The sequence below is a fragment of the Humulus lupulus genome, chromosome 7 (assembly GCF_963169125.1).
Source record: "Humulus lupulus chromosome 7, drHumLupu1.1, whole genome shotgun sequence".
Taxonomy (NCBI): Eukaryota; Viridiplantae; Streptophyta; class Magnoliopsida; order Rosales; family Cannabaceae; genus Humulus; species Humulus lupulus.
In genome coordinates this window covers 127,138,212-127,150,511 of record NC_084799.1, presented here as the reverse complement: position 1 = coordinate 127,150,511, position 12,300 = coordinate 127,138,212, and the positions used below count along the sequence as shown (strand labels likewise).

At 33.7% G+C, this 12,300-nt stretch overlaps 2 protein-coding genes across 5 annotated transcripts; one reads left to right on the top strand and one right to left on the bottom strand.

The window, feature by feature from the left end:
• The first annotated feature begins 1,085 nt into the window (after window positions 1–1,085).
• Window positions 1,086–7,815, top strand: LOC133788614 (uncharacterized). Of its 4 annotated transcripts, none has more exons than XM_062226166.1 (9): window positions 1,086–1,244; window positions 2,343–2,443; window positions 3,268–3,454; window positions 4,059–4,105; window positions 5,083–5,140; window positions 5,228–6,060; window positions 6,545–6,826; window positions 6,925–6,981; window positions 7,297–7,815. In XM_062226166.1, the coding sequence occupies exons 2-9, from the start codon at window positions 2,420–2,422 to the stop codon at window positions 7,486–7,488; spliced, it is 1,680 nt and encodes a 559-aa protein (XP_062082150.1). In that variant the 5' UTR covers window positions 1,086–1,244; window positions 2,343–2,419; the 3' UTR covers window positions 7,489–7,815. The 4 variants fall into 4 exon arrangements, with proteins under 4 accessions (XP_062082150.1, XP_062082151.1, XP_062082148.1 ...); XM_062226167.1 differs by having other exon boundaries at window positions 2,339–2,443; window positions 5,279–6,060; XM_062226164.1 differs by having other exon boundaries at window positions 2,339–2,443.
• Window positions 7,816–10,208: 2,393 nt separating this feature from the next.
• Window positions 10,209–12,022, bottom strand: LOC133788613 (lysM domain receptor-like kinase 3). The gene has a single exon (XM_062226163.1). It carries the CDS (start codon window positions 11,842–11,844, stop codon window positions 10,366–10,368), a length of 1,479 nt encoding a protein of 492 aa, XP_062082147.1. The 5' UTR covers window positions 11,845–12,022; the 3' UTR covers window positions 10,209–10,365.
• Window positions 12,023–12,300: the final 278 nt, after the last annotated feature.

The window sequence follows — 12,300 nt, the reverse complement described above, 5'->3', positions numbered from 1 at the left end:
GGTTCTATTAATTAGCTCTAAGTTGTTATAGAGTTAGAATCTCAAGTTCTCTTGTATTCGACTTATATATTAAGCTCAGTATACCTTTGTAAACTCACTTTGATTCTTTTCAATAAAATCAAGATTTATTTCCTAATAATTAGTTAATTTATTTATTGATGATTAAAAATAATATTTGTTTTGAAGTAGTGATTGGAGATGAAATATTAATTTAAAATAAAAAAGGTAAAAATATAAAAATAAAGTTGATTTGAAATGAAATTATGGTTGAAGATGGCCTAAGAATTTCTTATTTGGGCGAGTAAGAAATTGGCACATGCTTACCCGCGAGTTTTAGATTGGGTAGGTTGCCCAACTTGTTCGATGAATACCTCTAAACCTTGGCATCATATAAAAATAACGCGAATAGCATGCTTCATTAAGATAAACAAGGGCTTAATGGCTACCTCAACCTTGACATCTCGTAAATCGAAACTGGACATGGACCTTGATGAACATCTTGTAAATTTGATTGTATTAGACTTTGTTCTTTTAATTATTTTCTTAAAAAAAAAACTTGCATAGGGATTAAATGTTAAAATAAGGTTTTTAAATTAAAAATTAATAAAAAGGAAGAATTTTATAGTTAGTTACATTTCATTAACCAATAGTTGAATTACGTTTTAATAAAATATTTGTATGCTTATTAAAGAGGAAGTGTACTCTACTCATAAACACAAATTATATAAAAGCTTTTTTCCTAAACTAAAGACAGAGTTATATTAAATGGAGTCATTAATTATTAATTTGATTACATTTAACGCGCCGTTTTAGACGTTGAAGAGACCAACACCCAAAACTAAAAAGATAAAAATTTAAAAAGAAAATTTGTAATAGTGAAATCTGAGAAAAAAGCCAGAAAAAGGTCAAGCGGTACAGTCTGACTCTGACCTGTCCCCCACTCTCCTTACAATCCAGCTACAATATATTGCATAAGACGCCACGCTCCGGACTCCACTCCCTCTACATTTCAATGCACATTTCTATTCCCTTTCAAATCCGAACCCCAAAAAATATAAATACAAAATTAAAAAGATAAAACAAAAGCAAAACCTCGAAAATGCTCACTCTCACTCTCACTCTCTCTCCTCACCTCACTAAAACACTTTCCCTCCTTTTCCACCTCTTCCCTTTCTCTCTCTTTCTCTCATTTCGGCTTTTGAGTCCCTGAAATTCTCTGCTTTCGCTTAAATCGTTGGAATGTGGTAATTTTTGTTTACTTCTTTACTTCTTCTGCAAAACTATGCTCGCGAGCTTTGTTACAATGAATTTTCAGCTCATTTATTTTGCTTATTGCATGAGGTACCCTTTCTTTTTTTTTTTTTTGGCTTCTGGGTTTTCTTTCTCTATTTTTGTTCTATATATATATATATATGAAATCCTGTTTTTTTTTTTTGTTTTCCCGAACATTATGGCTGCTGTTATGCTTATTAGTTTTCTATTTACACCTGATAGCTCCTTTGTTTTGCTGAAATTTTTGTTCGTGTTCTGCTTTGCGGGCTTATGTATGTTGAGACAATCTCAGTTTATCTTTTGCCAATTTTCTTTCTGGGTCATTTTTAAAAATGTATTTGTATGGTATTGTGTTTGTCTTATTTTGCATGGTCTCTCTCTCTCTCCCTTATAGTTCAGAGGGTAGCTTAGATAGGAAGTGGTTGAGACATTTAATTGACAAAATGGACATTCTTTCAGGGGGTTTTTAGTTGCCCGATTAGGAGCTAAGTGACCCAACTGAGTTTTCTCAAAACTAACGTCGATAGGATAAAATAGGAAACTCGAAAAATGACAAATTGTACTCTACTCTTCAGTATAATTGATTTTGGAAACACTGGGCAGTATGTGTGGTGCATACGTTTTACCTTCTTGGGTGATCCTCAGAATGATGGTTTTACTTTCAAAGGGGCTATCTTTTTTAGTTTGTATAAATAGAGTTGAGTCTCAACTTGTGAGTAAGGTTTTGCTGTTAAATGCATGATTGGGTAGGACTATCCGACTATGCAAATGACTGAAAACATACCTAGGAAAAAACTAGAAAAGTAGTTAACTAAAGACGTTTTATACTTTTGGTTTTACAATTTGGTGTTTTATTCTCTGTTTTTGTAATATGCCCCCTTTGAATTCCTTTTTAGATTGAATGCAGGATTTTTCGTTCTGAAATTTATCAAATATTAACAGTGTTGTTGCTCATAATTATCTTTGCTTTTTGCTAGAATCAGACCATAAGTTTTTGAAGTTCTAATTTTACTTCACTATACTTTTTGTTGTGGAATTTTCATGCTCCAAGCTTATGTATTGTCAGGTAGATTGCAAATTCAGGATTGCACTGGATACTTCCTTGAGAATCTTTGTTCACTTGTAAAGAATCTAAACAATTGCAAATATGTTCTCGTGTAAGCCTTACGAGGTATGTATAGTTTACATATTAGCAATGAACGAAGTTATTCTTTCTTTAATTTTCTGAGCTCTTTTCCATGTCAAAATTTCCGGAGAAAAATCATTTTAGATTGCCTGTTTTGTTTCGGTTTTTGATTAAATTTGTTTGTAGCAGTTAGTACTTAAGCAAATTGTACAACTAGTCTAGTAATGTTGCCAAAACTATTTGCCAAACAAAGCCTTTACTTTATAGTCATACACTGTCCATTATATACTTTACAAACTGCTGATATCTAAAATAACGTCACTTTGAGTCTAGCTCAAGTTGTTGGGGATGGGTGTGTTGTGAGTAGAAGGTCTGGGTTTCAAATCTCAGTTATGACTAATTAAATTAATATGCGTAACAACTAACTGTTCTTATACATATCTATACGTATATATAAAAGATGATATCTAATACATTGAATTGAGAACGTAATATATGGCACTCTTTTACGGTTTGATGTTGTGTGTTTCGAGGCAGGATTATAACTAATAGATTGGAGAAAGATAATAATAATCATGAGTTAATCACAAGCTAGCGTTGCACCATAATTATTTTAATGCTAGTGAAAGTGCTACGACTTAATATGTGGGCTTGCCACTCTTTCTTGAAGCCACCATTATTGTTATAGATTCATGTGTTGTAGATCCTTAGTTGAATAAGATGATGAGTTGTTGCAATCGATGTTCTAAAATATAATTTAATATATCAATTTAAATGATTTCCCCTATTTGGTTGTTATTTTCTTTTCCAATTATTGGAAATTCTTGTCCGCTAGCTTGGTTGTGACAGTTTACATTGCTTTGCTGTAGGTTGACTCCGATATGCCTATTTTCGTGGATGAACCTGTGGGTTTGGAGCATTTTTTGGTAGAACCTCTTAGTAAAGAAGACTGGGTTAGTGATCTCCTTGATTTGGATGCATTCCAAATTGAGAAATGCTTCAATATTGAAGATATTTCAGGCACTTTTGATTACGATCAGATAAAACTTGATGCTGGTACTTTTTCTCTCTCATTTCAGTTCACACGCTAACTTTGTTGAACTTCAAACAGTTAATATGATATTTTCCTTTTATTTTGTTTATTTTTAACAAATCCCTTTTATAGAAGTTTAGATGAGCTCACCTGCATATTCTTTCTGATTAAAGTGATAGAGACACATTATCGTTGGATTTTTATAGAACAATCTGAGTTTCAATTTTACAGAAACATACATTTTCGTTATCAATTTTTCATTTCTGTTCATGTTTTATTTTAAACTAGATATTCTCTGTTTATGGGAGTATCTAAAGGAATGCACTCTGACACCAGTACTATAAAATATAATCTAAAAGCTAATGGGAGAAAATGGTTATTGAACAGTAAATTATCACGTCAGTTAATTATTAAGCATTTGGTTTATGCATATTTACTGTGAACTTTTTGTCCTAGTGAAAGAGTAGGAGGTATGATGGCATGTTGTAATGCATGAATTGAGGTGCAACTGTTGTGAAATTGTTGTGTACAGAATTTCAATGCCACTTCATTGTTTATGATGTTTCGCATTTTAAATCATTTAGTTTTATTTGATTTAGTTAAGTTCTTTTGTGTATTCTCTTGCAGATGCTGATCACTCTATGACCACTAAAGGAGATGGAAAAAACACAGAAGTATGTTTTGGTTGCCACTTTGCCTAATAAATTATGTCACCAACATTGCTGCTTATGTACTTATTTATGATTTCAAGATAAATTATGTCACCAACATTACTGCTTATTCTGTTTTGCGTTTCCTTTCTTTTTGTGAGCATATATCTGTATACTGTAAGGGATGTGTTTTCTTCTGGTTTTACTTGTGCCCTTTCTCCAATCACCTGGTTACTGCCTCTGCTTTCCCCCATTTCTTTTCTTTGCCTTCTGACTAAGATCTAATGCTTTTAGTGGCTATTAATCTTTACTTTTCACAACCAAATAAGAGGCTAATCAGGTCTGTATCTTTATCACTCAGGCTCCTAACATGGCTCATCCTGTAAGAAAATCACCTACTGTATCTTTATTAGCTCGGTTGCCTATGTTGCAAGTCAGCCTTTAGACATCATTTTATCTAAACCTTCTATGCAAATTCATTACTGTTGTAGTCTTGTTTGTCTTCTTGTCAACTGTTCGGAGCATGATTTGTTCCACTTATTGTACTTAAGCAGTAAGCCACTAATTTTATCAGAAATTTCTATGGACAATGGTTTAGTGAATGATACATATGGGGTTAAAGGATTTTATAAACCTGTTGAAACTAGTTGGAGAGACTTGAGGAAGTTCAGTACCACTGGTATTAAATTATCAATTTTACATTTCCAATACTTACTCATGGTAAGTTTGTTTACCTGCATCTAATGTGAGTATTTGTCTCGGTGAAATGTATGTGTAACTACAAGTTTTGGTTTCCTTGCTACAATAGTTAAATGTTTTGGTTTCTTGTCTGTGGTTATCTCTCATTTTAGTTGGAGTGATGATTCATGGTTACAAAGTTTAGCTGCATTTTCCACATTAATTATGTGCATGCTTTGTTTTGATTATTTTTTTCCCCTTGCTAATCACAAATATGTAACCTATTTTAAGTTTTGATAGTTTGTTCTCTCTTCCTTTAATAGTTGCCTTCTGACAAGTTTCAAGGCATCAATATTGGAGTTCGTGAGGAGTATCATATTGGTGAGTCCACTTAGAAAAATTGTATATCGAAAGTTAGTTTCATTGTGTTGCTTCACAAATAAAAGATTTCTTTTCCCCATTGTGTAGACACTACACTTACTGATAAAGCTTGCACTTTTGATTACGGAAACTGCAAAGAAATGGGAAATGGTGGACTAGAAAACCAGTTCCAAGGTTTCCATAGAAGAGACTCGGGTAATGAGATGGTAGACTTATCCTCTACAAATATTCCTGTGCTGAAGTATACAAGCAACCATCATTCTTCTTTGCTTGACCAAGTTAGAGCCAAAGAATTACACGAGGCCTTTAACAGCATGTCTGGACAAGAACCATTAATGGAAAAGAGTTGGTCAAAGAAAGATAATTTGTATGGATTTTCAAACTATGCTGAGTTGGATAGTACTCTGAGCCTCTTCAAAGTTGAGGCAACTTCTACTGTAAATGAAGGTGAAACTACATTCTCATCCCTTGTTGAGTACTCTGGAAGTGCCACTGGTCATGTACCAGGAATGTTACATAATGAAAGGAATTCAGAAAACCAGCAAATGAAGAGGAAGAGGGTAGATGGCTGTGAATCTTTGAAGACCTCAACTTCTGCAGTTAAAGTTGAATTATGTTCCTTAGACGAAGGAGATCTAGCGGGGCTTCTAGTCTCACCAAAGAGATCACGAAAGCCACCTAGGAGATATATTGAGGAATCGCTGGATTACGAGTCAAGATCTCATAATAGAAAATGTGGGATAAGCAGAAAGTTGAAAGATAGGATTCTGCATGATAGGTATCAAAAGTACAAGTGGCAGCAGAAGGAATTTCATGCAGAAGTAGTTTATGAAGATGATTCTTTCAATGGAGGGTGCATTCAAGTTCCTTTTGGTCTTCCAATGGAAAAAGAGAACCCCAAGAAAAATAAATATTTTCTGGTAAGTGCTACTGTAGTTACTTGTAAAGTTCTTGTGCGGAGTTATATAGAGTAGATATCCAACATCACAAAGCCACTGTTTGAATATCAAAATTTTCAATGAAATCCCTCTGTGCTTTTTAATATTCAATTGTCATTTATACAATCTATTTTCTTTTGTGAGCAAGGGGTGGTGAAGTTTGTGGTAAGCAGCTCTTTTTTCGTCATCAACATTAATTTGGTAGCTACGTCTACAACTATTACTCATGCCCGCTCTCTCCCTTTATCTATTTTCTATGCAAATACAGTGGCTTTACTTGTACATTGTGTTAATAGGTAAATGATATTTAGGTTATGAGCCTATGGTTGGTTTTCACTTCATGAGGGCCAGTGTAAATCTTGCAAGGGTCTTTCTTTCAAGTACAATAGTTTTTTCAGCTGTTGCTGTATCAACTGTTTTTTTTTTTTTGGTATTGAATGCCTCCATGCTTTAATTGTTGCTCCAGGGCCCTGAATATTCCAAGGACAATGGACTTTTAGATCAACTTGAGAAACACGATATAGAGCCTTTTTCGGTGGAGTCCCAGGAAGACATTTCTGAGGATGAGTGTGTACTAAGGAGTTCTACTCAAAAAGTTAACACTCGGAGGAAACGTCACATATCATGGACTACCGAGGAAGTGGTGAAGTTAGTTGAAGGTGTTTCTCAGTGTGGAGTGGGAAGATGGACTGAAATAAAGAGATTACTATTTTCATCCTCTTCACATCGTACATCTGTAGATCTCAAGGTACATCACTGACAAATTATTTCATTAATAATGAAGAAATACTTCTGATGCATCTAAAAATTAATATCCAAAAAAAATTGTTCTTTACGGGGTTTCAGGACAAATGGCGGAATTTGTTAAGGGCTAGCTGTACTCAATTGCAGATCAAGGAAAAGGTGGGGTTAAAATTGGTTTTTTGTTTTTTAAAGTCGTACTCCCAATGGTTCTAAAATTAAGCAGAGATCAAGTTGATTTTGTTCAGTATCTTTTATATCCTTTTAACTTTTTCATATTCAGCTGTGAGCATTTTTAGTTTGCAACTTATGTGAATTATGTATCTTTAAAGCAACTACAAATAATAAAATTGTTTAATGACAATCTAAAAATGGTTTTATACTACAAACTTCAATCTAGCCTTTGGTTAATGACTACTAAATAGTATGAGCTGCTGACATTTGTCTGTTCACTTTTATCCTATTATGTTTATGCAGGTTGAGCAAAGTCGAAAGCAAGCATCGACCAATTATGTACCAGAGTCTATTCTGTGTCGTGTTAGGGAGTTGGCTGTCGTCTATCCATATCCAAGAGAAAGCCGGTCAAAAGATTCTTGCACTGTTCCAGCAGTCTCATCTTTTTCTGCCAGCTCTTCTAATGCATTAGTTCCACTGTCAACTGTTGTCTAAGGGTAAAAAAGGAGTATAATGGAGCAAAGAAATTCTGCTGAGTCCTTGATCAACACTTACAACACACATCAGGGGTATACTTTGCTAACCTGAAACTAAAAAGGAAGAAAGAAAAGTAAAGAATGGATAGTAAGAACTAAGCATGAAAGTCTGTCACCTTACATTGTCAATATCTTATAAATTGGTGTTAGTTAGATCTTAGATAACCCCTTTTTTGTTAATCTTGTAGTAGTAGAGTGGTATGCATTACATTAAATTACATGTGGCAATTATTAACCGTGATTCTTTTAATGCTTGAGTTTTCTAAAGGGTATTTGTTTCTTTAAACATGGATTCTATCCTGGTTTCGGAGTATCAATCTGCACTAACAAGGTATAGTTTTAGAAACTAAACAATCTGATACGACGCTCATTGTTTCTTATGTAAAAATTTATTTAAAGGGTTGGCTAGTTGGACTGAAATTTATATGAAAAAGAAAATTGCGGTCTAGTTTTGGACTTTTTTTTCTTTGTACAAAATTTTGGTCCAATTCATTATGCTAACCAGTAATATATTCAAAATGGCTTCACAACGGTTTCTAGTTGCTTTCTTTGATTTTTTTATTTTTCCAATCAAATTTGAGTTTTGATTCTTCAATAGCAATTATTCATGTCATCAGTCATCCTCAGTTGCTTACCAAAAAAAGTTTGTCATTATGGGGTCGTTGACGTTAATATGGATTCATTGCAGTTGACTTTTGATATAAACTTGTATCTTGTAACATTTCCAATCAAACTTGTAACTTGCTCTAGTTTTTCCCACAAAGATGTATTAGGTCTAATGGTTGCATCTGCCTTGTTTCTTTCACAAACCGTTTTGTGTCTGTATAGAGCGTGTTACTTAGAAAAGAAAAATGTCAATTGAATGCACGAGTTATGAATTGTGATGATGTCATAACTACAAAAAGATAACATTTTGTGTCGGTAAAGTAGCTTTTGAGTGTTTGAGTGCAAGTGGAGAAAGTTACAGTTCATATACAGAACAGATACATTTTTTTTGATCGAATAAACAGATACTTTTTAATCACTATTTTACTATATAAGAAGTATAATTTTTTTGTTAGGGTTTTATTTTGAAGCTCTTGCATTTTCAAAGGCCTTATTGAGTACTTATTTTATCCGGCATGCTACTTGTATGAGGGCTCAAAGTTTGCGTACACTACTCTTCTTTAATTTGGGGATGTTTAAACACTACCAACCCAGATCAACTATTTATTTGTTTTGTAGTTGTTTTTAAACACTTGAAAAAATAATTTTTTATTTATTTAGTTAAAATTTTGAAAATTAAATATAAAATAGTGCTTGTTAATTCTATTTTTATTTATTATTTTTAAAAAATTTAATTAAAATTTATTAAATTTTGAAAATAAAGGTGTTGTCTGGTAACACTTAAAAAAATAATTTTTTATTTAATTAATTAAAAATTTGATAATTAAATATAAACATATGTTTGGTAACCTTATTTTTATTTATTATTTTTTTAAATTTTAATTAAAATTTATTAAATTTAAAAAATAGAATTTTTACACTTTCAATTTTTTTTTAAAACAGTTTTCAATTTTTTCCTTTTGTTCTTCTCTTCTTCAAATGAACATATCATATTATTAAACAAAAAATAAAAATAAAAATAAAAGTTATCAAACACGTTTATTATTTTTTTATTTTTAAAAACAAAATAGTTACTAAACATATTTTTATTTTTTTAAAATAAAAAAACAAAAATAAAATAATATTTCTATTTTTGTGTTTAAAAAATTGAAAAACAAAAATTTTACCAAACGGGCCAAAAAAAATTTCACTTTCAATTTTTTTTTAAACATTTATGAACTTTTTGTTTTTTTTCTTCTAATCAACACCTCATTTTATATTGTTAAATAAAAAATAAAAATAAAAGTTATTAAAAACATTTATTATTTTTTTTAAAAACAAAAAACAAAAATAATTATCAAACATATTTTTATTTTTTAAAAATAAAGAAACAAAATTATAAATAATATTTTTATTTTATATTTAAAAAATTCAAAAACAAAAATTTTACCAAACATAACCATTATTTTCCAAACCAGTGCGGATTGAGATTTTATCATCATGGTTCAAACTTTAGTACATATCATTTGAGATTTAATTTTACTGCATATTTACAAATATATTAATTTATATATTTTTTATTTGAGATTTAATTTTACTCATATTAATCAAATATATAATGTGGTTTGAATTTTTTTTTCTTAAATATACATTTATTTTTACTATTTTACAATTATTATTTAAAAAAAAAATACACACTCAACCTTTCAAAAATATAATTTAAAAAAAAATCAACAAAAATGTAAAAATTTCCTTAAAACTCTAAAATTGAAACAAATATATATTTGACTGTAAAAATGTAATTTTTTTTGAAAAAATTAGTATTTTATGTAAAAATCTTTAAAAAAAAATACCAAGTTTATGGGCCTCAAACCAAACAGCCCTACTTTAATTATTGGTGATTGCGTAATAATGTAGCAATCAAAATGAACTTAGTTTAACAAAATAAATCAAAATAATAAAAACAATCTTAATCATGACGGGTGTTAATCTTCTATTCTAAGTAAATCTAATAGAAGACACTAATTATATACAGTTATGTCTTAATCAAATGAAAAAAACAATCATGCAAGAATAAATAATTGCAGCAAGAAAGAAAATTCAAGACATTCCATGTTTGATCCATAAAATAACTCATAATAGAAAACTAGTTTTATCTTCCTCGCTTTTCGGACTTCAAATTTCTTTACTCAGACTCCGCCGCCGGTTTTTGTCCGGAAATAATTAAAATTAAATTAATTTAGAATAATCATCATCGAGGGGCCAACGAAACAGAAATCTCAGTGGGAACACTCAGATTATCGGACCATTTCTTCGAAGCTAGATAAAGCTTCGAAATCTTCCCTGCCACGCGTCCCATGTTGGGTCGTTCGTTTGGATCCACGTGGACGCAATCCAAAGCTAAGCGCGTCAGTTTCTCTGCCACGTCTACAGGGAACGAGTCCTTGAGCCTCTTATCAATCCATGTCCGCAGCCTTCCGCCGTCTCCGGCCGCCATGGCCGAATCGATCAGCGAGGTCTTTACGAACTCGCGTTTGCTCCTATCGAATCTATACTTCAGAGGCTCGTCTCCGGACAAGAGCTCCAAGATGACGACGCCAAACGCGTACACGTCGGCCTCTTGTGTGGCCACCCCGGAGGCTTGATATTCCGGTGACATGTAACCCATAACGCCCTCGAATTGCGTTCTCCGGCTATTTGATCTTCTCAAATTCGGTTCCTTTGTTTCGAGAACCTCGGTTTCGGAGAATTCGGTAATTTCACCTTTCGGCATCGACTTTGATGGCTTCCGATCGTCGTTCTCGTCAATCTCGCCGCACAATTGGGCGGCGCCAAAATGGCAGATCCTGGCGTTGAAAGAAGGTTCGGTCACAATGACACTGCTACTCTTAATGTGATTATGCACGAAATTTATGCTCAATCCGGTTTGGTTATGAATGTAGTCGAGTCCATGAGCAAGGTCCGTCGCGATCTGCATTCTTGATATCCATGTCGAAAGGACCGTAAAATCAGGATTTCTAGGGTTTCTCAAACAATCAGCAAGATTTGCTCCATTCATAAAGTCATAAACCAAATAGATATGGTCGCCGGAGATGGAAGCACCAAGTAGTTTAATTATGCTGCTATGATGGCTCCGGCATATAACCGAGAACCGCTCCTGAAGCTCCGACATCTCGATCTTTCTCCAAAACTTTTTCTGAAACACAATTACGTCCTTGCCTCGAAGATCGCACCGCCAAGACGGAGTCGACGACGATGGACTGTACCGCTTGGCGAGAAAATTATTAGTTGCGGAGCAGATCTCCTTGAAATTGTAGATGTTAGGATTTTCCGGAAGGCTTTCGCGGAGGCTTGAGAGCGATGTACGGCTCGAGATCGAGGTACCTGAAGAGAACTTGTAGCTGGAGCCAGAGGTGTACGGGGCGGCACTCGAGGCAGTCGAGGTGGAAGCCTCACCGGAGGCGGAGGCAGAGGCGGTGGTTAGTCTGTGGGGCTTTTGGGTCCGAGTCGACTCGGCCGGGTTGGATCGTTGAGTTCGAGAGGGTGGAAGGGAGGAGGAGGAAGAAGAGTGGGGTTGGGGTTGGGCCCGGTGGGTCCGTTCGGGTCGAGTAACGGGGCTGGGCTCGGTCGCTTGGGTTGCCATTTTGGTTTTACACATGCGTAATGAGGAGGATGGGGTTTGGATACGGTGGGTTGGTGGAGATGGAGAGTTGAAGCGTGGGGGTGACATAAAGAAGAAAAAGGATATAATTGAACTGAGATAGGCTGGCAAGTAAGGGGTAATGGGTCGGCTTAAGGTGGAAGAGGTTGCGGCGGCGCATGGTACTATTTTTTTTTTCTGAGGCGGTGCAGCTTCTGCGCCTCAATTATTGAAAAAAAAAATGTTAAGGAGATCTAGAATCAAACTATTTTTATTTAAAAAAAATGAAAAATGCTTTGCGGGTTGAGTCCACTTATATATGTTTCCAAATTATTATTATTATTATTGTTTGTGGGCGGGTTGACTCACTAATGACTTGAATTTGTGTTTGACATATTTCAATGTAATGCAACTCTTTAAATGAATGTGGTGCATAGTTAGTTTTCTGTTTAAGTTGTCCTAACTGTACTTAGCTTTCAGTTTTAGAATTAGTTTTTGATTGTTAAGTTTGTTTAAAAACAGCTAGGCTTTCTTGTAATCCATACC